At 47.9% G+C, this 27,764-nt stretch overlaps 2 protein-coding genes and 1 long non-coding RNA gene across 3 annotated transcripts in view; 1 reads left to right on the top strand and 2 right to left on the bottom strand.

Moving 5' to 3' along the window:
- TXNRD1 (thioredoxin reductase 1) overlaps positions 1-809 on the bottom strand; it is a 41,663-nt gene extending 40,854 nt beyond the window's left edge. Inside the window, 1 exon segment of the mRNA NM_001256962.1 lies at positions 687-809. Within this exon segment, the coding sequence (NP_001243891.1) occupies positions 687-773 (87 nt within the window). The 5' untranslated portion in view covers positions 774-809.
- Positions 762-17,223, top strand: LOC127491070 (uncharacterized). Its single transcript, XR_007919577.2, has 3 exons — positions 762-1,117; positions 14,199-14,341; positions 16,989-17,223. It is a non-coding gene; the product is annotated as an uncharacterized lncRNA (long non-coding RNA).
- EID3 (EP300 interacting inhibitor of differentiation 3) lies at positions 9,918-11,678 on the bottom strand. The gene has a single exon (XM_051845856.2). The coding sequence runs from the start codon at positions 11,570-11,572 to the stop codon at positions 10,247-10,249; it is 1,326 nt and encodes a 441-aa protein (XP_051701816.2). The 5' UTR covers positions 11,573-11,678; the 3' UTR covers positions 9,918-10,246.
- Positions 17,224-27,764: the final 10,541 nt, after the last annotated feature.

The raw sequence follows: 27,764 nt of genomic DNA, 5'->3' as shown, positions 1-27,764 counted from the left end.
GCTCCTGGCTTTGGATCAGCGTGGTGCGCTGGCTGCAGTACGCCTGCTGCAGCGGCCATTAGGGGGTGAACCAACGGAAAAGGACCTTTCTCTCTCACTGTCCACTCTGTCTGTCAAAAAAAAAAAAAAAAAAAAAAAAAAAAAAAAAAAAAAAAAAACCTGTGGGGGAAGGATGGGCCTAAGGACTCCTCATATAATACATCTCCACTCAGGCCAGGAGCCTTCCTGCTAACCTTTATTCACACACCCTCTTCCCAGTTAGCTGTAAGCCACAGGGCTAGTGGTTAATCTCAGAAGGAAGATCATTTCTAATAAATGACTTTAAGAAATACAACTGTCCTCCTTCTTTCACAAACAGGCTATAAACAGGGAATCATGAAGGTGAGAAACCAAATAATAATATGTACAGAAAGAAACATTTAATTTCAAACCACTTCCACACAGTATTCTTAGTATCTATGAAGAATCAATTAAACTTAAAATGAGTGAAAATGCATCCCCAAATACCAGGCCCTTTTTCATAAAGAGCAAATATATTCAACTTAGAAAAATTATGTATAAAGTAAATACTGAAGTTAATATGCAAAATGCCACAAGAGTGAATAGAATAAATTCCACAGAGACTGCAGAGACCAACTCTGCCCTGGACACCGAGTGCAGAGAACACACAGCACCAGGAGCCTTGCCTTGGCAGCTGCCAGTCCTCCGGAGCCGCCGCCAATGATGATGAGGTCATAGTCATAGGACGGGGGAAGGTCCTCAGAACCATTCATCTTCAGGAGCTTTTGAAGTGTGCCTTCCTGGTAAGCCTGAAGGAAAACAATCGAAGAGGAAATAAGTTAACTTAAAAAGCAGCAATGTTCCGAAAGCTAAGAAAATCTTTTAAAGAAAAGCAAAACAAATTTTAGACAGAAAAACGTGTGATGTACCTTACAGCACAGACGTGGGAATACCCAGCCCTCCTTTGAGTGGTGAGCAGAATCTGCTTTAAGTCAAGAGCCCTGAGGACTGCGTCCCTGTGCCTCTGCGCGTCAGCGGTCACCTCTCTGAAGCATTCAGACGCGACTTCTACAGCAGTAAGGTCCCAACGGCCCGACAAAATCAACCTCTGCCTACGGTAAGTGTGATCAGCTATTTCTCCCCAGAATTTTTCAACAAGGTTTAAAACCAGTTTTAGCTTGTATGTACCACATGCTTTAGTGGAACTGTCAATACAGTCTGGCAATCATCTTCACTTTTTAGTCAAAGTAGAATTAACGGGCTAAAGTCTCAGAGTAAGATGGCAGCCTGGTAAATACAAGTATAGTTAAACACCTACAGCAGGGGCCAGTGCTGTGACATAGCAGATAAAGCCACAGCCTGTGACACCGGCATTCATTGAGTGCTGCTTTGTGTTCTGGCTGCTCCTTTCTGATCCAGCTCCCTGCTAATGTCCTGGAAAAAGCAGTTTAAGATGGCTCAGGTGCTTGGGCCCTTTTCACCCATACAGCAGACCCAGATGAAACTCCTGGCTTCAGTCTGGCCCAGCACTGGCCATTGTGGCCATTTGGGGAATGAATCAGCAGATGAAGATCTGTTTGTCTCTGTCTGTCTGTCTGTCTCTCTCTCTCTCTCTTTCAGAATAAGTTAAAAAAAAAATCCTTTTCACTAGTTGGACACATTAGTTATATTTCATATGAATTTGGAAGACCGTTTTGGTGACATATTTAAACACTACATTAAAATAAAATTCTGGTGGCCTGAGCTGTGGCACAGTGGATTAAAGCCTGCAGTGCCAGCATTCCATATAGCCACCTGTTCAAGTCCCAGCTGCTCCACTTCCGATCCAATTCCCTGTTAATGTACCTGGAAAAGCAGAAGATGGCCCAAGTCCTTGGGCTTCTGCACTCACACAGGAGACCCAGAGAAAGCTCTTGGCTCCTGACTCCATCCTGGCCAAGTCCCAACAGCTGAGGCCATTTGGGGAGTGAATCAGCGGATGGAAGACCTCTTTCTCTGTCTCTACCTCTCTCTGTAACTCTTTCAAAGAAATAAAATAAATCTTCTAAAACATTTAAAAATAAATAAAATAAAATTCTATGCTAACATGGGATAATGACTGAAAAATTAGTAAGAACAATAATTTTTTTTTTCAAATCAAGTCTTAATCTTAATAACCAAAAAGGCCCTCAAACTTACCAGCCCAGGTCGCACATTTTCCTCCTGCCTACAATCACACGTAGGGGCTGAAGGGCAGAGGCTGGGGTCAGCAGATGAACAGGGTGCTTGGGATGTTTCGGGAGGGGGTGCAGTGGAGGGCTGTGGAGGCGGCGGCACAGCGCTGTGGCTGCCCCTTGGCAGCATGGTGGACGCACGTGGTGGCTCAGGGACTGAAGGGCTAACACCTGGAAACCAGCGGCAGTGGGGACGAAACCAGCGGCAGTGGGGACAAAACTGCGCCACCCTGACAGTCTGCACAAAAGGTCTAAGGTGAGTGGATGGTAAACAGAGCCAGTGTTTGCAGACTGGCATTACAGCAGAGCTTCCTCGTTCAGTACCAGGCACTGTGGGGGAGAAACAATTGGGTGATAACAGCCATTCAGACCAAAGGACCAGCCGAAGCTGCGGAGAACCAGTGTCACCCTGACCCAGCTCTTCAACAGCATGACTGGCTGGGTTAGAAGTGCTAATACCTGGGGCCAGTGCTGTGGCATGGTGGGTTAAGCTGCTGCCTGCAGCGCTGGCATCCCATGTGGGCACCAGTTGGGTTGCTCCACTTCTGATCCAGCTCCCTGCTAAATGTGCCTGGGGAAAGCACCAGAAGATGGCCCAAGCGCTTGGTCCCTGCACCCACATGGGAGACCTGACCGAAGCTCCTGGCTTTGGGCTGGTCCAGCCCCAGCTGTTGCAGCCATTTGGGGAGCAAGCGTCTCTCCCTCTCTCTCTCTCTCTGTAACTCTGCCTTTTAATAAAATAAAATAAATCTTAAAGCAAGAAGAGAAAGACAAGAAAGGGTAATACATGAATGCAGCTAGATGTTCTTCTGGAAGAGCCACACACAGCATTTCTATACTCAGCTTCATTTTCCCTGCACATACTCAGCACAGATGGGGCCAGAACACAATCACTGGCTATCTAAGGAAGACTGCCTTTTCTTAGGGCCCCCAGCCTCCCAACACTCCTAGCAGAACAAATAAAAAGATGAAACGCTGTAAACACAAATACTGTCCCTACCAACGTTCACAATCTGCTCTTTACTGAAATTCTGGATGTGACCTGGTTTCTTGGGTTCCAGTTTGGCAACAGCATACAGATGTTTACAAAGAAAGCCCTGAACATATTTAACTCTGTAAGGAAGAATTGGTTAGAGGCAAGTGCAAGTATTTGGATGACCCTAGAACTAAATATATGGCTGAGTTTTAACTGAACTTAAAATTGAAAAACTGCTGTCATTCAGCTCCAGATGAAGGGCATCCCACCTGAAATACAAGTAGAACAGGTGGTAGAAGACAGCTCCCAGAGAGCATAAGAAGGGAGCAGACACAGGGCGGAGACCAGAGGAAAACGTGCTCCCACCCTCCTCCAACTGCAAGTGTTCAGTTTAAGGGCGGCTAGCTGTGGGGGTTGATGCCGGAAGCTCTCACACCTGTTGGCAGTCTCAGGATCCTGTTAACAACCTTAAATTATCTGAGCCTCGAAAGAATTTTTGTTAATATGGGTTTTTAGCAATTCATATTTACCACATTTGAAATGAACACAGGGAGAGGCATTTGGTCTAGCAATTGGGGCACCAGCCAAGATACCTGTATCCCCATAGGAATGCGTGGGCTCATTATCTGCTAATGTAGACCCTGGGAAGCAGCAGTGATGGTTCAAGTAATTGGGTTCCTTCCTCCCATACAGGAGACCTGGATCACACTCCCTGCTTCCAGCTTCCCCACCAAGCTATTGGAAGTATTTGGGGAGTGGGCCTGCAGATGGAATTGCTTGCTTCCTCCCTCCCTCCCTCCCACCCTCTCTCTCTCAAATAAATAAATACAAATTAAGGGGCCAGCACTGTGGCCTGGAGGCTAAAGCCACCGCCTACAGTGCTGGAATCCCATATGGGCACTAGTTCAAGTCCAGCTCTCTGCTATGGCCTGGGAAAGCAGAAGATGGCCCAAGTCCTTGGACCCTGGCACACACATGGAAGACCTGGAGGAAGCTCCTGGCTCCTGGCTTCGGATTGGTGGCCTAGGTCCAGCCATTGCAGCCATTTAGGGAGTAAATCAGCAAATGGAAGACCTCTCTCTTTCACTCTGCCTCTGCCTCTCTGTAGCTCTTTCAATTAAATTAATAAATCTTTTTAAAAAACACAATTTAAAACAAATACATATTAAAAACAATTAAAGTATTAAATTTTAAAACACAGCCATCTGGAACAGGAACCAATGGACGGAAAATCTGTTTCCTCCTCCTCTCTCTGTAACTCTTTCAAATAAATATTTTTTAAAAAAAATAATATACCCATTACTTCTTAACAAATATTTTTAGAGAAACTGCTTTAGTCAGTGACAAGAGAACCACTGTTCTGTATCTTTGGAATTCTCTTTAATGTCTGGCTTAACAAAAGACAGCTCATTATCTGCTGCTGCTTCTGTCTATTCCAATATGGCCTGGGACACAGGCTTTTAGTAAGCTTCATAGTAATCTTGCAGAAAATTAAAACAGAAAGGGCAAAAAACATCTCAGTATTATAAAATAATTTTAACCTCCCAGTCCCCCGAAAAGGAACTTGGGCCCCGCAGACTGCACTCTGAGACCCATCACTCTAGGCTGAGTGTTGATGCCGCCGCCCCCCTCCCCCTCCCACCTGAAGGTGCTCATCTTGCTGACAGGTCAGGCTGACACCCTGCACCGTCTTCCCTTTCTCCCACCTGCCTCTCACAGCAATGCTTCTTCTACCCCATTCCTAGAAATAAACACTGCTCCAGACTCCCCAGAAAAGGACACAACATCAAAAGCAATTTCACTGTTGCACATTTCTTTAAAACTAGGATAAGCAACCCTGATTTCCCCCACAAGCACAATTCCTATCCTTTGCCACTGATGTATACTGGTTTTTCTTCCCTTTCTACATGGCTCCAGTGTGAAACCGGATTAACATGCGTGCTCCGCCACTTCTGAGGTGAGGCTTGCTTAGTATCTTATCCTTAGGAGCCTCCATGGTTCTCACTCCATGTGAAATGAGGATAACATGCCCCTGGACCACACCACATTGCTGGGGAAGTGATGCGCATTAGCACATGGCTGGAAGGAAGCAGTCTCTGTAAATCATTAATTCTCCCCTTCTGCCTGGGACTAAGTCGAGAGGCTTTGCAGTATGTCCTACAGGTGTCCTGCAGCACCACGTCCCACCGGAATGTCCTCCTTCTATCAGTCCTGACCTGGTACACAGATTAGCCCAACGTTCTATTACTTCTATTCAGTGTACCCTGATACATCGTCTGCTAAAGCATTCTCCTGGGGACCAGGGAGGTTCTTTTACCAACACAAGGTCCCTTCCATGCACCAAGTCTCCTTAAGATTCTCAAATATTCTCCTTTTCTTTCTTGCCACTCCAACACACGTTGTTAAGGCACTGAGCACAGACCGTTCCCCACAGACCCAGGATTTCTTCTTTTCTCCACTCCAAAACCTAACTGGAAGTCTTTACTTGACAGCCTGAATTGGGTGTTGCTCCTCTGAGATCCCACCGCCACCATCAACTCTACAAGGACATCTTATCTTTCATATCTGCATCTTCAGTGCCAACCATGCATTAGGGGCTGGTGCTGCAGCACAGAGGGTAAAGCTGCCACCTGCAGTACCAGGATCCCATATGGGTACTGGTTCAAGTCTCAGCTGCTCCACCTCCAATCCAGGTCCCTGCTAATACACTTGGGATAGCAGCAGAGGATGGCCCAAGTACTTGGGCCCCTGCACCCATATGGTAGACCTGGAAGAAACTCCTGGCTCCTGACTTTGGCCTGGCCCAGCCCTGGATGTTGTAGCCATTTGGGTAGTGAACCAAGGGATGGAAGATCAATTCTCTCTCTCTGCCTCTCTGTAACTGTGCCTTTCAATAAATAAGTAATCTTTATTGAAAAAAAAAAAAAAACACCACTTTTAGAATGATACCAGCTCCAACTGTACTATATATCAAGATTGGGTATACTTAACTGTGCTTCAGTTTTCTTACCCATTAAACACACAGAAAACACTTTGAAGAGCACAAGGTATGGGGTTGGCATTATGGCACAGTGGTACAGTGGTTGATACCAGCATCCCATATTGGAGTGGATGGAGTACAGGTTCAAGTCCTAGCTGTTCTGCTTCTGATCCAGCTTCCTGCTAATGCACTTGGGAAAGCAGAGAAAGACAGCCCCAAGTTTCCAAGAGAAAACTGGACTCCTGTTACCCATGTTGGAGACCAGAATTAAATTCCTGGCTCCTGGGTCCTCTCTGGCCCAGACAAGGCTGTTATCATTTGGGGAATGAACTAGCAAATGGAAGCCCTCTTCTCCCTTTCTCTACCTTGCTCTGCCTTTCAAGTAAATTAATATTTAAAAAGAATCATCTTCCACTCAGGGAAGTAGAGATGCTTTTAATACTAGGCTTCTCTTAGAATAAGGGAAGTGGATTATCCATGACCATTTATCTGTATCTTTTGCTAGTATGCACCTAACTGTTCAGTGCCTAGATAATATTTAACATTTATTCTGTATCAAGTATTATGCTACAATTATGACAGAGTTTCCAAGTCCTCCTTTCAGAGGCCTTCCCTTACCATCCTTTCTGAGCAGCACCTCAACCACTATCCAAGCAGTCTTCCTTTGGAACAACCATCACCAATAGGAACACTGTTCGTCTCCTCCTCTGTGACAGGCTGAACCATGGTCATCCTCCAACATGAAAGTCTGAACTGCCAGCCCTTGTGAAGAAAGGTCCCAGTAAATGGGGTTTTGGAGATTCAAGTGAGGTTCTGAAGACAGGGGGAATTTCCAAGATTAGCCCAATAGGCCCAACGTAATTCTAAAGGCCCTTAGAAGAAGACGGTGGGGACTGAATTAGAATGAGAGAAATGACAGGGGCAGGAGGCCGCACTGCCAGCTTTGAGGACAGTCCAGGATAAACCAGACCTGCCCATACTTTAGTTTTAGCCAATGAAACCAGTTTTAGTTGGACACCCAACCTCCAGGGCTATAAAATGAGTGTTGTTTAAAGCCACTCAAATGTTTGGTGATTTGTTACAGCAGTCATTCACAAGAAACAAATACATCCCCTACCATATAAATTCCATGAGATGGGCAGTTTTCCGTCCACCACTTTTTTCCCAGGGCCCAAATAGTGCTTTACCAGCTGCTGGGAAAATTAGCCATGCCTCAAACTCAATCACTTGGTAATGGATCCCCCAGAACAAAGGCAAGGATCTCAAAAGTGAGAAACTCTTGCTTAGACTCACAAGAGTGAGTGAATCATTAAAAAGGTCACCATGGAAGGAGGTGACATCACGGAATTTGCTGACCCTCATCTAGACAATGGGACACTAACAGGAGGGTCTACAATGAGAAAGACACTGTGGATTTTTTCATATACATCATATCCCAACTAGTCCTCACAATAAAGTCTTCTAAGCAGGTATCATTCCCATTTCCTAGAGAGGGTCCCTTAGAGATTAAGAAACTTGCCTATCAACAGAAAATGAAACCTAAATCTGTACAGTTACAAATATTTTTGCTTCTTCCACTACAGCATACCTAGCAATTCATACTCCAAAGTACTTGTCACTTATATTTTCTAATTTGATCCTTATTAAGAAATAGGTACTATTCCCATTTAGCAGGTCAAAACTTTGAGTTTACAGATTACATAATTTACCCATGATGCATAACCAGTCAAAATCTGATCCCAGGTCCTATAAACAGGTCCAGGTCCTATAAACAGGTTCATTTGATCAATAAAGTTGTAATTTTTCTAAGCAGCCTATTTTATTCTCCTGAAGTTGAGTTTATTTATCAAATCTGAAAAATTTAAGATACTCTCTACTAGTGGAAAACCAGATGACTTCTATTTGGTTCTTTTTTTTTTTTTTTTTTGACAGATAGAGTTAGACAGTGAGAGAGACAGAGAGAAAGGTCTTCCTTCCATTGGTTTGCCCCCCAAATGGCCGCTACTGCCGGAGCTACGCCAATCCAAAGCCAAGAGCCAGGTGCTTTCTTTGGGTCTCCCATGCGAGTGCAGAGGCCCAAACACTTGGGCCATCCTCCACTGCCTTCCCGGGCCACAGCAGAGAGCTGGACTGGAAGAGGAGCAACTGGGACTAGAACCGGCACCCATATGGGATATCGGCGCCGCAGGCACAGGATTAACCAAGTGAGCCATGGTGCTGGCCCCTGTTTGGTTCTTTATCTCTGTAATTCTCCCCATTGGCCAGTTTTTATTTAATGCAAGCAGTGGCTTCAATTTCAAACTGATGTGGCACCCTGTATGTCACAATCACCAGTACAGAAAGAAACAAAACAAGTGGATAACTTTATACGTACAGCTATAACTTCAGGGAAAATGCAAAAAAAAAAAAAAGAAAAAAAAAAAAAACCTTTTGTAAAACCTCTACATTCTCTCCTGAAGCTGATAAGTCATCACTACATGTAAAACACTCCTAGTGAAGACACGAGGCAATCATGACAGAACAATGTGATGCTGAGTGCGGAACTGAAACAGGATCTTTCTGCTCCCAGTGGGACTATGTATCTCTTCCTCCAACAGCACAGAACTTGTGATGGTGAAGTAAGGGCCAGTAAGACCCAAGGATGCTTCCCTTACAGATAAAGCACAGTAAACACTCAGAAGGGTTAGCCCTTCTTTAGGGGAGAAAGGGGAAGGAATGACTACTTTAGAAAATAGCTGGGACAGTTTCATGAAAAACTCTCTGCTACAACCTCTGCTGCATTATTGGTGCAGAACCCTTCCCACATAATATCCCTCCTACTGATCTTGCCGTTATTGGTACCACACTAGACTTAGTATGAAAGTACTGTTAGTACCACTAAGCATCAGAGATAACATACTCACTTGCCAAATTACGTTTAATGGCAAAATTCCTCAACTAGCAAAGATTAAGAGCCTATGGGCATGCCCACTGCAAATTCTGAGGTTATTTACTTAGTGACTCAAATATTCGGCAGTCATCTCTAAATATGGTTGCAATTAATATTCTTAAAACAATTTTAAACAAAATGCTTTATAGTTTTATACTAAATGAAGAATTGGATAAACGGTGCAAACAGACCTGAGACAAACATTCAGTTCTAACACGCTGAAACTCTAGACTCTGAAGGACACAGCACACTAGCAGAAATTACAAGGGGAATCCAGGAACTAGGAAGGAAATTAACCAGTAAGACAAAGCCTACAACGCAACATTATAGATTCTGTGGTTGAAGTAGCCTGACAAAAATATTCTCCCCTTCTGAGGATACTAATAGATGAGGTCATCCAATTTGCCAGCTTAGCATTCAAAGAAAACCATTTTCCCAAAAACCTGATGTCCTCTTGCACCCTAAATTCTCACAATTCCACAAGTTTGGCCTCACTTATGCCCCTGCCTGGATTGCCCTTCCTATCTTTTAATTCCTACTCACCCTTCACCTCATAGTTGATGTTTTTTGACAACTACACTAGAGACACTCTACTTCTGCTGAGTCCAATCACAAGGGAAATTAAGAATATAGACATTCATGTATCTTAACTGACTCCTCCACAATGGTATCTCAAGTGTTGTCTTAAAAAAAAAAAAAAAAAGGCGTTTTAATGTTGTATAGTCATTCCCTTATAGGTAGGTGGTTTTACTTGACCACTTTTAATCCATCTTCCCCCAACCTCATTAGGAGCCCCTTATAGGAAATAAAGTTGCAGAACGTAACTTTTTTTTTTTTTTTGGAAACTGTAAAATACTCTTGTGTTTATGAAACTTAGAATCTACTTTTTAAATACAGACTTACACATAGGGCATTAAAAAGAAAAACTTCCCATAAAGGTTATCAATGAAATTTTTTTAATAACCAAAGACCATGACATTGTAAATTATCAAGAAAAATATAGTGCACAGTAAAACTTCTGATGTTCTTAAAACACTTTTTCACTTTGCATGGGATACAATATACATTTCTGTTTAGATTTCACTCTCCATTTTTTGAGATATTTCAGGAAACACAAAATAGTTCCTACACTAGCAACAAAAATCTTTCTAGTACGAGTTTGTGATCATAGCCTCTGAAATTTCAAAAGTTGCCACTATATTCTTCCAGTCCTGTAAACTCAGAGAGATAATTCCTTGTTTCCTGCTATGAAAACTGGGATCATTTTCCTCATCTACTTGGTTAGTACTAATTGGCTCTAATATTGGCAGTCTGTCCTGGTCGAGGCTTATTCTTGCAAAGCCATCCCTTACAATGAAAGAAACATAGAATATGTTCTCCACGGTGCGAGAGAAAGAGTTCGGGTCGATCACAAACTCAAAATAAGACACAGGACTGTCGGGGTACTTCTGAAAGTACGTCTGCAGCAACCCCAGGATTCTCTCCACTTCTTTCTCTGTAGCCTCATGATTACTACTGAGGTCCAGCTTCCTCAACTTTGTGGGCATGTCTCCGCTTCCCTTCAGTCTGCGAACTCTCTTCTGATGTTCAAGTCGAGGCTTTCGTACGGAAGGTTCTGGCTTGAACGAACCAAAGATATAGCGGAAATTCTCCGCTCGCAGCATCCAGCATGCTGCTTCCTTCTGGAGCGTCTCCCAGAAGTGAAGAGCCGCGGTCCCATCACAGCTACTCAGCTCGTGGTGCTCGTCTTCCATCCAGTTTAGGCCCATGAATATGAACAGGAAGTCACAAAACGCTGCTTGGTTAAAAAAGCTCATGTCAAAGTTTAACTGCTTCGCCTTCTCTTTCCCCAAGTCAGAAGCCAAAACGAGGAACTGGGCGTCGAGGGCCGCCTCCCGGGTGCGGCTCACGCCATCGAACAGCACCTTGGCCTCCTCCAGCGCCTCGGTGAGCGAGTTGCTGGCCGTGTTCACGATGTCCTCGCGGTTGTGCTGCACGCTCCGCATCAGCTGCCGGTACTGCTTGCGGATGCTCCGGCATTTCTCCTCATCAGCCTCCAGCCCCAGGAGGATGGGGTCCAGCTGGGCCTCCCCTGAGCTGAGGTCATCAGAGTCCAGGGCCATTTCCACCTTCATCGGTTCTTCCTCCTCCTCCACCGGCTTCACCAAGTACTCGCTTCCGGTGACGGTCACGATCGCCGCCTCCCCTTTCTGTACACCTTCCTTCAGGGTACTTGCTTCGTCAGGCCTGTTGACGACCGGGAGCGCGTAGCGAACTGCCTCCTCAACGATTCCCACACCGTATATACGCCTGAGGTCAGTTACGGCAGCACACGACACCCGCCCATGCGCACTAGCGGCTGCCCCTGCCCGCCGGCGGCTCGCCCCGCCCCTGCCACGCCCCACGCCACGCCGGCCCCGCCCCGTGCCGGCTCCGCCTCCACCTCGCCCCAGGGCTGGGCGGCCCCGCCTCATCCCTCCCCGTGCCAGGACGGCCCCGCCCCGTCCCGCCCCGAGGCAGCTCCAGCGGGATGCAGGACTCTGCGCCTCCGCCTCCGCCCAGCCCCGCTGCCTGGAGCCCGGATCCCTGCATTCGCGCACAGAACGCGCGCCAACAATGCCCCCCCTCAACCCCCCACCAGGAAGTAACAGCCGTTCAGGCAAGGGCTAGTCTCACTTTTGGTGTGTAAAGACCTAGTACACAAACACCTGGGGGCAACCTTAGGACAAAATTTGGGAGAACTAAAGGTCTTGTGATTTGAAACGCTTAGAGCACCTGCACTCACTCCATCACTAAAAGATGTTTAGTTTTTGAGAACTAAATCTGGCTACACTAGACGGACAGAAATAGATACACAGATATATAAACTATGAACTGTCAGGAAGGCCAAGATCAGGAAACGCTGACCTCTTACAGAGAGGCCACATCCAGAGATGCATTGCAAGGTGGCTGTTCAGAACTCATCATACAAACATAAACCCGGTGAATTATATCTGTAGGCCCTCAAAGGCCAAATCCCATCCCACTTACTCCCTCCTGAGGATGGGGAGGGGCGGAGTGGCAGCAGTGTCAGTGCCAGCTGTGTGCACTCGTAAGTCAAGGGATCCCTGGACGAATGGAGTGGGGAGGGGTCTCTGCCAAAAAAAATAAACAAAAGTCTTTATTTGGAAACTTTCCCAAAATGTAAAAGCCACTGACCGAACAGCAAAAGACCAGCAATGCTCTGAAGATTTTTAAGTACAATCTGTTACAAGGACATGAGAATGACATCTGTTAACTGGGTTGACTAACCTGCTTTGGAAAATTCACCCACTAGCCATGGGTGGGTGTCGCTCCCCCTCTTCATGGAGGAACGACACTAAGCCCTGCCTAGGCTTCATATCCGAGTCATGGCACCATTATGTCGCTCCCCGTCTTCGTGGAGGAACGACACAGGACCCTGCGCTGTTCTTTTGTCTGCTCGGCCCTCCCCGGGTTTGCTGCTGGTTCTTCCCGGGTTGGCTACCGACCCTTCCACCTCCGTGGAAGGGCGGTTCCCCCTGCCACTTTCCCCACTTCCGCGGGGGGAACCGCCCTTCCACGGAGGTGGAAGGGTCGGTAGCCAACCCGGGAAGAACCAGCAGCAAACCCGGGGAGGGCCGAGCAGACAAAAGAACAGCGCAGGGTCCTGTGTCGTTCCTCCACGAAGACGGGGAGCGACAGGTGGGTAATGGAAATTCACAAACAGGTAAAGAACCGGCTCAGTTTCAGTCACACAAGTAGCAAATACAGGTAACAATCAGAAGAATAAGTTTATTTCTAAAGACAACCAAAGTCAAAAGTTTTTCATGAGTGTGAAGTGTTTCTTCAAAACTAAAACCACGGGAGACACACATTATAGCCGACAACCACAGGTTTCAGGGCACCAAGAAGAAAACCAACTCTTCTTCTTTTTTTAATTTCCTTTTTTTTTTTTTTTTTGACAGGCAGAGTGGACAGTGAGAGAGAGAGACAGAAAGGTCTTCCTTTGCTGTTGGTTCACCCTCCAATGGCCGCCGCGGCCGGCGCACCGCGCTGATCCGATGGCAGGAGCCAGGTACTTCTCCTAGTCTCCCATGGGGTGCAGGGCCCAAGCACTTGGGCCATCCTCCACTGCACTCCTGGGCCACAGCAGAGAGCTGGCCTGGAAGAGGGGCAACCGGGACAGAATCCAGCGCCCCGACTGGGACTAGAACCCGGTGTGCCGGTGCCGCGGCTCAATAGGCCAGGCGGAGGATTAGCCTAGTGAGCCGCGGCGCTGGCCACCAACCCTTCTTAGTACCTTTCTCTCTCTTCTTCTAGACTGCTTCATGTTTCTTTGGCACTAGCAGAAAGTTCCTTGCAAATGCAAAACTCAGTATAAATTACTCCAAAATATTATGCTACTATTTTCCAGAAATATTTACTTAAGTAGGAGGATTCAAGGAAAAGCATGCAGTTTGGAAGAATCCCATACATTATGGTTATTTGTGCATATATTTATAAAAAATCCTGCCCTGTTACACTATTTGCTTCTCAAAAACAAGAACTTGGTTTTATCTTTCTTTCTCTCTCTTTTTTTTTTTTAAAGATCTTATTTATTTATTTGAGAGGTAGAGCCACAGACAGTGAGAGGGAGAGACAGAGAGAGAGAGGTCTTCCTTCTGCTGGCTCACTCCCCAAACAGCCTGAGCTGTGCCAATCCGAAGCCAGGAGCCAGGAGCTTCCTCCAAGTCTCCTATGCCGCTGCAGGGGCCCAAGCACTTGGGACATCCTCCACTGCCCTCCCAGGCTATTGTAGAGAGCTGGACCAGAAGAGGAGCAGCCAGGACTAGAACCAGCACCCATATGGGATACCAGCGATTCAGGTCAGGGCTTTAACCTGCTGCGCCACAGCACTGGCCCCAGGTTTTATTTTTCAAACATAATTATTTTCAAAATTAATGCACTTGGATATGCACTCAATAAGTTATTGTGATTAAAAATCTGATCTAATACCCACAAGTTATTTGATCTAGCACCCACAGGGACTAGCATTGTGCCACAGCAGGTTAAATTGGCGGCTTCCCATATTTGATCCCAGCTACTCCACTTCCAATCCAGCTCCCTACTAATGCACCTGGGAAAGCAGCAGAAGATGGCCCAAGTACGTGGAGTCACTGCCACTGATCTGGGAGAGACCAAGATGAAGTTGCCGGTTCCTAGCTTTGACCTAAACCAGCCCCAGTCATTGTCACAGCCATTTGGTGAGTGAATCAACAAAAGATAATCTTTCTTTCTCGCGCTCTATCACTTTGCCTTTCAAATAAATAAATCTTTTAAAAAAAATCAAAGATTAAGGAAAGTAGTAAGTCCTACAGTTTCTGAAAGTAAATGTTACTGCTTAACCATTTTATCACACCTGTGGAATAAAGAATAAACAAGAGAAAAATAAAGTTGAGATGCTGGATCACTAAAAGGTCATTTTTCCCCACATTCAGCCAATATTTAAATCTATCTTAAATCTTGTATGAAAAAAACACAGCTCAGGCAGGGCCAGTGTTGTGTTACAGTGTGGGTTAAGCCACTGCCTGTGACACTAGCATCCCATAGAGTGCCAGTTCAAGTCCCAGCTGTTCCACTTCCAATGCAGCTCCCTGTTAATGTGTCTGAAAAGGCAAAGCAGAAGGCGGCCCAAATGCTTGGGACCCTGCCACCAACATGGGAGACCAGGATGGAGTTCCTGGCTCCTGGCTCTGGTCTGACCCAGCCCTAGCCATTGAGCCCATTTGTGGAAAGAACCAGAGGATGAGAGACCTCTAACTCCTGCCTTTCAAATTAATTAATTAATTAATCAAAAAGATAATACAAAAACCCAAGACCCAAATTGAAAAAAACCTGATTTTACAGTGAACTGTATTCTTGGGAGCTTCTGGTATCCATTTTAAATTCAATGAAAGCAATTTATAAAAAGAACTCCAAAAGCCAACCTTCCCACCCTAGGGTGCATATTTTCTCCTGGCTCAGAGGAAGGAAAACAGGCTGACACCAGTTTGCTCCATACAGAGCCTTTCATCTAAGAATTTCAAAATGCTTTGGAAAAATATATTAATCCTCCCAACCCACTCATCAAGTATTACTAACACCATTTATAGGGATTTCTCAGGTGATAACACACAGCCCACACAACTTGCTGAGAATAACAGAGCACAAGGCAAGCGACCTAAGTTGTGATTTCTAATGTTGAATTCCTCCTTTGCATGATCGCAGTTCCCAAGAACCTTAAAGCAGCTTAGATCATCCTCCAAAAGATTTAAAATCTGCCTTTAGACATTGCTACCAAGGAAAACAATCATGTCTAATGGTTTTCCCCTCACCATTTCAACAGGATTTCTTTTTTTTTTTTCTTTTTTTTTTTTTTTGACAGGCAGAGTGGACAGTGAGAGAGAGAGACAGAGAGAGAAAGGTCTTCCTTTTTGCCGTTGGTTCACCCTCCAATGGCCGCCGCTGCAGCCGGCGCACCGCGCTGATCCGATGGCAGGAGCCAGGATCCAGGTACTTCTCCTGGTCTCCCATGGGGTGCAGGGCCCAAGCACCTGGGCCATCCTCCACTGCACTCCCTGGCCATAGCAGAGAGCTGGCCTGGAAGAGGGGCAACCGGGACAGAATCCGGCGCCCCGACCGGGACTAGAACCCGGTGTGCCGGCGCCGCAAGGTGGAGGATTAGCCTATTGAGCCACGGCGCCGGCTCAACAGGATTTCTAACACTTGTGAATTCTTAAATCTGGGGCCAGTGCCGTGGCACAGTAGGTTCTCCACCTGCAGTGCCGGCATCCCATATGGGTGCTGGTTCAAGTCCTAGCTGCTCCACTTTCAATCCAGCTCTCTGCTATGGCCTGGGAAAGCAGTGGAAGATGGCCCAAGTCCTTGGGCCCCTGCACCCGCATAGGAGACCAGGAAGAAGCACCTGGCTCCTGGCTTCAGATCAGCACAGCTCCCGCTGTTGGGGCCATTTGGGGAATGAACCAACGGAAGGAAGACCTTTCTGTCTCTCCCTCTCACTGTCTGTAACTCTACCTCTCAAATAAATAAAATCTTTTTAAAAAATCATTGAACAGTTCTAAGATTTATTATTTATTTGAAAGAGTTACACAGAAAGAGAAGGAGAGAGAGCAACCACTGGTTCATTCCCTAAATAGCTGCAATGGCCTGAGCTGCGGCAACTGGAAGCCAGGAGGCCATCATGGCCACTTTGGGAGTGAACCAGCAGATGGAAGACTTGTCATTTTCTCTCTCTCTATAACTTTGCCTTTCAAAATAAATTTTAAAAAAGATTTTACAAAGAAAAAAGTTCAGTATCTCAAAGAAGCTTTGAATAACTGCTCTATTCAAATAAGATGGTATTATTACTAGTGAGGTAAAAGATACAAGTCCCACTAAGTAATCTGGACCCACAAGTTGGGGTATATAAAAGCTCTACCCTCAACTGTGAATTTACATACTTAATGACACTTAGAAAACCAACGCTGGCTCACTTGCCCAGCCTCAAAAATAAGAAACAAGGGTGGAAGACGAAGGGAACAGAATCTCTCAGAAGTCCCCAATAACAGGGGCATTGTTTTGATGGGGAAGTGGCTGTGCTCTGGACACTGGGTTCAAATAAAAAAAAAAACCTGGTGCTTAGTTTCCACTGATTTTATTCAATGTTTGAATCTCTTCCTTTGTAAAATGAGTCTATCAGATGTCTCACTTAGCCATATAGAACAGTTGTGACCATCTTTTTAAGAGTCAAATGCAGGGACCAGCACTGTGGCATAGTGGGTAAAGCCGCTGCCTGCAGTGCTGGCATCCCATATGGGTCAGGTTTATGTCCCAGCAGCTCCTCTTCCAATCCAGTTCTCTGCTATGGCCTAGGAAAACAGTAGAAGATGGCCCAAGTCCTTGGGCCCCTACACCTGCATGGGAGACCTGGAAGATACTCCTTGCTCCTGGCTTCAGATCGGCACAGCTCCAGCCATTGTGGCCATCTGGGGAATGAACCAATGGATGGAAGACCTCTCTCTTTCTCTCTCTGCCTCTCTGTAACTCTGCCTTTCAAACAAATAAATATCAAAAAAAAAAAAAAGTCATATGCAAACATGTTAACAAATGTCTTGTTAAATAAGTGATCACCTTATAGATTTGTTAGACATAAATAAAACAGTGCCTAGTATGAGCCATAGGTGTTCATACTAGACTTGACGTGACTTTCTTCCCAATGAACCTAAGACACATGTTCAAGATGACAGGTTTTTAAAACTCTGAACTGCTTTCAATATGCTACCTAGAATCTCTTTGTGAACAACTTGGAGCTTGGTCCCTGACAGTCAACCCATCTTCAATAAAATCTGACACCTTATAGCTGAATCTGTCACGTCAGATTCTTCTGGCCTTACCACCACTATCCATTTACTCAACAAACATTTACTTGCATATGCTAGGTGTTAAGAATCAGATGGAAGGGTGGGCATTGTAGCACATTGGTTAAGCCACTGCTTGGGATATCAGCAAGTGCTAGTTCAAGTCCTTGCTACCGTTTCTGATCCAGTTTCCTGCTAATGTACCTCCTGTTAGACAGCACTTGACAGCTCAAGTGTTTGGGCTCCTGCCAACCACATGGGAGGCCCAGATGGAGTTTGGGGCTCCTGGCTTCAACCTGGCCCACCCCCAAATATTCCAAGAATTTGGGAAGTGAACCAGTGGATAGAAGATCAATTGATAGGACTCCCTCTGCCTTTGAAGTAAATGAAAATAAAAAAACATTTAAAAAATACATGAAGAAGGCCGGCGCCGCGCCTCAATAGGCTAATCCTCCAGCTAGCGGCGCCGGCACACCAGGTTCTAGTCCCGGTCAGGGCGCCGGATTCTGTCCCGGTTGCCCCTCTTCCAGGCCAGCTCTCTGCTGTGGCCAGGAAGTGCAGTGGAGGATGGCCCAAGTGCTTGGCCCTGCACCCCATGGGAGACCAGGAAAAGCACCTGGCTCCTGCCTTCAGATCAGCACGGGGCGCCGGCTGCGGGGCGCCGGCTGCAGCGCGCCAGCTGTGGCGGCCATTGGAGGGTGAACCAACAGCAAAAAGGAAGACCTTTCTCTGTCTCTCTCTCACTATCCACTCTGCCTGTCAAAAAAAAAAAAAAAAAAAAAAAGATACAAAAAATGTTATCACTGATCTCCTAAAGGAACACACAATTTAATTTAGTAGGCACAGAGGAATGAAGTCCCACTCAGCAAGCATCTAATGAATGTCTGTGTGCCCAAACTATGCTAGCAATACCAGGATCTGCATTGGCTCAACGGTGAAGCATGAGCACACAAGACAGGTATCTCAACAGCAGTAACCCAGAGCCAAGTGCCAGGAATGTGAGTTCACCAGAGTGAGCTGTGCCAACAGGCAGGCCTGGGTTCCATTCCTGACACTGCTGCTGTCACCTAGCTGAGCATCCTCCTGACATCCTCCAGGCCTTCGTTCTCGCACCTGGACACCACCTGCCCTTCCTGAGACTGTCGTGAGGGTTTCATCAACTAAGCAGCACAGCACTTGAAGTCTAGCACATAACAGGCACTGGATGAACGGCTTTTACCATTGTTAGAAAGCACGTTCACTTGCCTACCTGTTGGACCACTGACACAAAGAATAAGCCTTGCTCTCCACCTTTGATACACTAGCCAAAAATTACCACTGGCAGGATTCCTCCTTGTCCACAAAGATTTATGGAGATACTGTGGGAACAAAGAGAAGGCAAGGACACTGTTCTCTGAACAGGTAAGGCAGTTGCAAAAATAAGCTTGGACTGGAAGAGATGTCAGGAATTGAACAAAGAACAGAACAAAGGAGAAGTTTCCTAACCGCAGTGGCGACATTATTCCCAGGAGCCTCCAGTAAGTGAGGAAGCAGAGCAACAGACAACCAGAAAAGCGGGCTGGGGCAAGATCCCCAAGGGCAAGAATACCAAGTAAAGGGGCACCTACTCTTGATTCTGGATGCTGATCTGGGGGCAGGGAGGGAGCTATCAGGAAGATGACTGTCAGCAGATGGGCTGGCAGAGGAAGGGGTTCCGAAGCCAGCTAGAGGCTGTGGAAGTGGTTCGGGCAGCGGACATGAGTACCCCAGTCCCAGCCTAAGTAAAGGGGGGCAGTAGGCAGATGCGTGGCAACAGTCAACCTCTGTGGGTGAACAGCAGGAAAGGTTCAGGAGGAAGTGTGAAGCCTGCACCAGTGGAGTAGTGACACTACTGTAAAAAAACAGGCACAAAGAGAGGTTTGTGCTGTCACCTGGTAAAAGTGGTACTTTGGGGGGTTGGGAGGCACTGGGTCTCAACATGGATTGACAACTGGTAAAACTTTACTAGTGGGGCTGGTGGCATAGCATGTTAAGCCACTGCCTTCAGTGCCAGCATCCCATATGGGCACTGGTTAGAGTCCCCATTGCCCTACTTCGAATCAAGCTCCCCGCCAATGCTTCTGAGAAAGCAGCAGCAGATGGCCCGTGTCCTTGGGCCCCTGCACTCACATGGGAGACTCAGAAGACTCTCCTGGCTCCTCTATGTAACTCTTTCACATACATACACAAACCTTAAAAAAAAATTCACTATTATCAGCACCAGATTAACGTACTTAGCCAAAATAATCTATGCCTCATTTGTATCTCAGCAGTCTTGACCCCTTATTTTCTTCTAATGTAAGCCAGGACACCTGTTCAAGTCCCTCATCTTCAAATTCATCCTCCAGTGCTCCTCAGGCCTCAGAGATTATCTCAAAGGAAGGAATCAAAAGCTTCCATAAAGTAGTAAGAAAAAATGTTCAGAGAGCTACTCAATTACCACTGATTTCCTGATGTCTAATCAGTTAAGAGCCTGGTTTCTGGTAACTCAGAAGTTAGCTTAGAAAGGAGACCTCCTTGAGGGGCTGGCACTGTGGCTCACTTGGTTAATCCTCTGCCTGTGGCGCCGGCATCCCATATGGGCACCAGGTTCTAGTTCCGGTTGCTCCTCTTCCAGTCCAGCTCTCTGCTGTGGCCCGGGAAGGCAGTGGAGGATGGCCCGAGTGCTTGGGCCCCTGCACCCGCATGGGAGACCAGGAGAAAGCACCTGGCTCCTGGCTTCGGACTGGTGCAGTGCCAGCCGTAGCAGCTATTTGGGGAATGAACCAATGGAAGGAAGACCTTTCTCTCTCTCTCTGTGTATAACTCTACCTGTCAAATAAATAAATAAAAACAAACAAACAAAAAAGGAGACCTCCCTTTGTTTTAGTGTCTATGCACCGAGGCTGAAACATGGGGTCACTGAGGTCCTACCACAACCCCAAGTTTCTGCATAACTTCCTGGGTGTTAACTGTACCTTGTTTTGTGTTGGTCATCCTTCCTGCTACAGCCTTGAAGACATTACTGTATTTCAATCCTATGTCGTCAGTGTTACTCTTATCTCTCAAGATTAGCTCAAACTACTAAAGACTTGCCTGTCAGGATTCCAGTTTTCTCATTTAATTTGCTTTTCCTCTCAGTACTACCAATAGGCATTTCTGCAAATGCTTTCAATGTAGAGAAGCTGATTTACAGACAAGACAGGTTCCCTATAGGAAAACTCAGATTCTTGCCTTACAAACAAAGACTTCATGAAAGCCACATGTCTTCCAGCATTAACTTAGAAGTGCTTTAGTTGCAACTTTTCACATGGATACACAAGCCCTGGCCACAGACAGCACATGTCCCTTTTTCTATTCTGTGTTAAAGTGTCTTTTTTATTATTATTAATCTTCTTGAGATGAACCCCCTGGTAATTCTTACAAGAAACATTAAGTTTGAGACTAATGTATAAGGTAATTTGCTAAAGATCAGTTGATAAAATAATCAGAATTGGGGTAAACAGAGGACTGTTATTGCATAATACCCAAAAATTATTAGTTAGAAAACAGCAAATGGTAACTCCTTAGGGAAGTAACACTTCATATAGCCTCTCCACTGTTTTTGAAAATTTATTTATGTATCTGAAAGGCAGGGTGAGACAGAGACCGATTTTTCCATCCATTGGTTCACTTCCCAAATGCCCACCTCAGCCAGGGTTGGGCCAGGTGGAAGCCAGGAGGCAGGAACTTCATCCAGGTTTATCACGTTGGTGGCAGAAAAAACCAAGTACTTGGGCCATCCTCCACCACCTCCCATGGTGCATGTTAGCAAGAAGCTGGATCAGAAGTGGAAGAGCCAATCTCCAGACAGGATGAGGGTGTCCCAAGCTGAGGCTTAACCTGCTGCACAACTCCCACCCCGCAGACATGTTTAACAAACACTCCAGGAAGTCTGCAGGTGCATGTGCATTGCTTCAGAGAACCACATCTCTGGAAACCTTCCTCTAGGCAGGCACCTGCATACGCCGGTTCCCCGCAGCAGGACTCTCCTATCTTCTGTAGCACACTCACTGCAGAAGCAAGGCAGGTTTTGCCGTTGGTGGTCTTGAGGGGCGGGAGGGGGACAAAGGCAGAGCTGACATCAACAGGAGAAAGGAAAAGCTAACAATTTGGAAAGCTCCCTCTCCATTATTCAAGCTTTAGGTTAAATATGAACTCTCCATCTTTTCTTTTTTGAAGGGGTGAACTTTAAATTTACAGCCCTAATTCCATAATCAGTCAAGTCCACACTTAGTAAATGCCTTTCTCCACTCAAACCCAATATACCCTAAAAATTTTCAAGACCCACCACTTGGCCCCCACATGCGGACAACTGGTTGGAAATTCACACACCATTCCAACCAATCTGCCTCAGCTCTCTCTCTTTTCCATTTCTTAATGCTCACTAAAACCCAAATCAGGGCCCAGCACTATGGCCTAGTACGTTAAGCCACCGCCTGTGGTGCCAGCATCCCATGTGGACACCAAGTCTCCACTTCTGATCCAGCTCCCTGCTAATGGCCTGGGAAAGCAGTGGAGAATGGCCCAAGTGCTTGGGCCCCTGCACTCACATGAGACCAGAAAGAAGCTCCTGGCTCTTGGCTTCAGATCTGCCCAGCTCTGGCTGTTGCGGCCATTTGGGGAGTGAACCAGTGGATGGAAGATCTCTTTCTCTCCCTCTGTCTGGAACTCTGCTTCTCAAATAAATAAATCAATCTTAAAAAAAGAAAAAAAACTAAATCAAATGCTCAAAGCAGAATGGTGAGCTCCCTTGAGAAATGTGCTAAGTGAGGAATTCTTACTGGAATGCTTTTCCATTCAGGGCACTGTTGTACTGTTATATACTGCTATATATTGTCATATCAAAGTGAGCTCCAACGCTTATAAAAAACAGTGATTTTTTTTTTTGTATTCCCAAATGCCTAGATGACTTTGTAAATGTAAACTCATGACGAGGTGAAGAAAATAATCAGCAGAAATATTAATAGACCTCTACCTCATTTTACCTGTAAACTAAAACTATGAGTAATTCTGTAAGTTTTACATACAGCTGAAAACCTTTTATCTCCTTTAACTACTTTTCATTAATCCGCTCCACTTCATTAGTCTAGCTCCACTTCCTGTATATTCAGTCTTAAAAAGGTAAGATTCAAGGCCAGAGCTGTGGGGTAGCGGGTAAAGCCGCTGCCTGCAGTGCCAGCACCCCACCTGGGAGCCGGTTTGAGACCCAACTGCTCCACTTCTGATCCAGCTCTCTGCTATGGCCTGGGAAAGCAGTTGAAGATGGCCCAAGCCCTTGGGCTCCTGCACCCACGTGGGAGACCCGGAGGAGACTCATGGCACCCAGCTTCAGATGGGCACAGCTCTGGCAGTTGCGGTCATCTGGGGAGTGAACCAGTGGATGGAAGTCCTCTCTCTCTCTCTCTGTAACTCTGCCTTTCAAATAAATAAATAAGCCTTTTAAAAAAAGTTAAAGTCAAGCCGGCGCCGTGGCTCAATAGGCTAATCCTCCACCTTGCGGCGCCGGCACACCGGGTTCTAGTCCCGGTCGGGGCACCGGATTCTGTCCCGGTAGCCCCTCTTCCAGGCCAGCTCTCTGCTATGGCCAGGGAGTGCAGTGGAGGATGGCCCAGGTGCTTGGGCCCTGCACCCCATGGGAGACCAGGAAAAGCACCTGGATCCTGGCTCCTGCCATCGGATCAGCGCGGTGCGCCGGCTGCAGCGGCGGCCATTGGAGGGTGAACCAACGGCAAAGGAAGACCTTTCTCTCTCTGTCTCTCTCTCTCACTGTCCACTCTGCCTGTCAAAAAAAAAAAAAAAAAAAAAAAAAGTTAAAGTCCTTCAGAAGAAAAGGCAGTAAATCAAATTGCAAATAACTGTCACTCTCCTTTCCTCAAGGTGCATACATCTAAATGTACTTTTACATTTACCGTGGGCAAAGTGAAAGTATGCAAATAGGCAGTTTCTTAACCGCTACAGACACAAATGCATAAGGAGAGAAAGAATGTGCAAACATCGAAGCCAGGCGCTGCGGTAACGGATGCGCACCAGGCCGCCCCACCTGGTTAAGCGGCAGCCGGTAGGACCTGACGGACAACGAACTGCTGGGAGGTCCCTTCGGAGCCAAGGCGCCCTGGGCCGCCCACCCCTCCGAGAAGTCCGGAGGAAGACGGTAGGGCCGACTAGTATGACGCAGACGAGCACTTCCCCAAACAACCCACGTTTAGCAGCTAACACTAAAAATGGTGAGTCACCGGGGAAGAAAGGAAAAGAGGAGACGAAGGACCCCTGAAGACGTTACTGCAACAGACGCCCACAGGTACCCCGTTTCCCGTCACGCCCCCTCCCCGGCGCCCCCTCCGCGGCCGCGCGGGCGCGACCGCCGAGCTCGGGCCGGCACAGAGGCGCGCCGCCGTCTCCTACCTTCAGGGTTGGACCATGGCCGCCTATCTTGGTCTGCCTCACAAACACCACGGGCACGTCGGGGTCGGCGGTCAGCTCGGCGAGCGCGGCGTGCAGGCCCGGGCCGTCCTCTGTGCACAAAAGCAGAGCGTGTGAGGGCCGCGGCGGCGCGTCCGGCGCGCGCGCGGGGCGGCGGGGAGGAGCGGGGCGGGGCTTCCGGCGGGCGCCGCGGGCCGGCCCCGCCCAGCCCGGCCGGCCGTGCCCGCGGGCCGCTCCCGAGCCACTCACCGTGACTCGCTCCTTTTCGCAGCGTGACTAAAACCCACAATCTGGCACGGACTCCGGCCCCCGCCAACCTGTACCCTGGCTGAACACATGGCCTCAAGGCCAGCGATCGGCGTCGGAGTTCCGGCCGGGGCCACCTCGTGGCCGGGCTCGGCTGAGAGGAAACGCACAGTTCAGTGTCCAGTAAGCGGCTTACGCCGCGGTTCCCTCAGCTCTCACAAAACACCGCCCAGTTTGATTTTGCTTTTAACTCTGCACCTATTGAGAGGGTCAAAGTTCAACTTCCAACAGTTCCTTCAAGTGGGAAGCCGCGGCGGGACATCATGAAAAACCCCCTGCCGACTTAGCGTGCCCCTCCGCCCCCAATCTTAAAGCAGTGCAGCACGAGACCCGGGACTAAGGGCCCACCTTCACGAAAGGGTGAACTCAGAGGAGGAGGCAGGGCCTTATACAATCGACTCCTCGAGGCCCTGACGTCAGGCCCGTCCACGAAACAAGAGGCCCAGCAGTGCTCGGATGCGCACCTGCCCAACAGGAACACAGGTGCCGCTTCCACAGAGCTTCGCGGCCCAGCTCCACTGCCACCCTCCGGAAGCGGCTGCTGTCAAGTGCTTTTCACTCAGAGGGGCCAAGCGGCTCGCCCGGGCCCACGCCGCGACCAGCCGCAGAGCCAGCGCGCCGACCGCTGCCCTGCCCGGCCCGGCCCCGCCGAGGCAAGCGCTGGCTCCCGGTCTCGCTGCTGCCCCGGTCAGTAGCCCGTGTCGGGCTGCGCGTGACACTTGTAAAACGTGAGATCACACGGGTTCTGCCAATCTCTCGGGATTTCTAGGGATTAGGCGGTGTGAATGTTCCTGGAAAGGAGTCTTATAGACTCTCCGTGCTGTCAATCTGCCAGTCTATTCATCGCATTGTCATCCATACGTCCAGACTGCAGCTCTGGGAAATCATACAAAACCCCCACTGTAAAAGCCCAGACATCCCGCAGGCGTCCCCACCAAGGGCAAGAGGAAGGAAAGCAGCCGCCGCCAGGGGGCCGGGCCGCCCGCCCGAATGCGGACGCTCTCCGCGGCCGGGGGAGGCTTCGCACGCCGCCCCGCGCCTCTCCACCACTCGGCCCGGTCCTAGCACATCCCCTTTTGCCCCTGCCTTCCCAAAGCACCCCTCGGTCGGGCGCGGGGCTCCGGGCCCCCGCCAGCAAAACGTCCCGGCGTGCTCGCGCCCTCGGGCTAGGGGCTTTGTTCCCAGTCTGCCGCAGAGCTTACATGAACGCGACGGTGATGAAGATGCTGGCTGTTCCGAAGGGCTCCGTCCACCTCCTGCGGTGGCGATGCAAGCGCGGCACTGAGGCAAACTGGGGTGAAAGGGTTGCAGGTTCCCAGGAGCGACGCGAAGCCACGCCCTGCTCGGAGCGGGCGGGCAAACAGCCAGAGTCAGGATGACAAAGCAAAAATCCAGCCCTCGTGCAGCCCTGGCAGCCTATGCTGAGCAGCTTAGCAAAGTGCAACCTGCTAATTGGGTGAGACCACATCCCCTGCCGGCTCTCGGCCGCCCCCAGACCGGGAAACGCGCAAAAAACGATGCAGGGACTGCTTGCAAGTAGGAAGAAAGTAAGAATTTTTGTGTTTTAACTGAAGAGGCCAGCCCATGCCCCAGGGCAGTGGCGGCTCTCCACGGTCATCACGTGAGGCGCTTGGGAACTGGGGTGTCTGGTCCCTGCCCCAGACACTGTGATGTCACTGGCACGGGGTGTGACCTGGGCATCTGGATCTCCAAAAACTCCGAAGGTGACAGCAAAGTTCGGGACCCACTGCCCTCAGGGAATGGGTTAGTCAGATGGGTAATTCCCTAAATGAAGTTACCAGGCTTTGTTAAAGAAACATCAGGTTCATCCTGACTAATCCTGAAAAGAAATGACAAATTCTCACCAACGCCTAACCTCCGCTTCCGAGGACTGCCTCCTTAGCACACTCGGCTTAGGTTTGTGTTGTCTTAAGGGAAGCCAAAAGCATGTTTAACTCCAGTCGTGCCAAGCCACCTGCCGCTGCCCGAGTGTGCCATGCTCTCACATACTCACTGCTCTTACTCATGCGGTTACTCAGCTATGAACACCTGCTGATAAATAAAGAAAGCAAGGTCTTTCCCACTTCTTTGTCTGGTTAATGCCAACTTAGGCACACTCCAGAAGGGTTGCTGGCTGCTAACAGCTGGGAGAAGCCACCCCTCTGAACTGGCAGGCACTACCAGATGAAAGAGGCCTAGTTTAGCCTCTGGTCTTGTAAATGCACACACGCTGCAGACAGCAAACCACACTTCCCAGGGATGGTGATCAGGTGTGGAGTGCCTCACCTGATTCTGGGGTCCCTAGAACAGACTGGGTCTAGCACAGGGTATTCAGGAAACAACATGATTTCAGGAGCGAAGAACAGAACATGTGAGGAAGAGAAAACGGGGACTAAAGGAGAACATGTAACATCGACCCCTGACTCCAAGCCAAGCCCTCCGAGCCTTACTTCATTTAATCTAGATAAAATCAACCCATAGGCTCGGTCACGAACTTCTCATTCTTCAAAATGTGCAGAAACTACTTGTTTCAAAAGCATAGCCTAGGATAGAGACGAAGTTTTAAGTCATTTAACGGATTGATTGCAAGAGCTTTGCCATTGAAAGCATCTTGCATGGTCAGACAGGTGGCAGAGATCGTAGTTAATATTTTCAGACAGCACACAGACATTTCAACTGCACGTCGTTCTTAGCTGAGCAAATTACAGCACAAATTCCCCAGAGTAGTTCCACATTTTTTTAAGTTAAAAAAGAAATTTCCATTTTAAAAACACGTGTTTCACCCTTCTCCGCCACCCTTCTTGCTGCTCTGGGCCCCGGTGTCTCACCCTTGTGTTCTCAAGCAGAGAGGCCTCCTCAGTTCTACTTCGTTGCTAGTAAATGGAGGAAGGACCTCGTCTTCCACCATCTTTCGCCATGAAGCATTTGTTCTATGCATCTTAAATCTCTAGACTGGGTCCATGTTATTTTCCCTGTCTAAAACTATCTTCCCTCCTGAGGGCCTAATTCTCTAAAGCTCATTTGAAATGTCACCTCTTTAGGGAGGCCTTCCTCCATTCCTACCTAGTGTTAATTGCTCCTTCCCTCTTCTCAAATACCATAAAAATTACAAACCTTCTAAATCCATGAGCGCCTTCTAAAGGCAAACCTTGTTTGATCTGTCTTGTTCCCCAGAACCTGGTATACAGTAGGCTCTCAGAAAATGCTGGGGAAAGACCCTCCAGGTTCCGGAGCAGATCCGTGAAGGATTGATCAAGGGTCCCCGCCACAGTTTGGATGTGGCTAATCTCACAACCATTAATGTTATGGAAGCCTGGTGTCCTGTGTACAATGTTGGGGTGGTGGACCCTTTAAGAGGTGGGGCCTAGTGGAAGGCAGTCTGACCTGGGGTATAGATTAATGCTGTTCTCTCAGTGTAGGCTGGGATGGAGGATGGAGGAAGTTCTCAGGTGAGCAGGTTGTTACAAAGTGACTTGGTCCCTTCATAGGCAGTCAGTCCCCTTTCTGCTTCTCAGTGTCAGGGCTT

This window comes from Oryctolagus cuniculus, chromosome 11 (genome assembly GCF_964237555.1).
Source record: "Oryctolagus cuniculus chromosome 11, mOryCun1.1, whole genome shotgun sequence".
Lineage (NCBI taxonomy): Eukaryota > Metazoa > Chordata > Mammalia > Lagomorpha > Leporidae > Oryctolagus > Oryctolagus cuniculus.
This window is presented reverse-complemented; position numbering and strand designations above follow the sequence as displayed.

What these genes read in the sequence shown, in the direction of transcription:
- EID3 (XM_051845856.2), bottom strand. Translation starts at nt 11,572, where the DNA reads ATGAGGCGGGGCCGCCCAGCCCTGGGGCGAGGTGGAGGCGGAGCCGGC.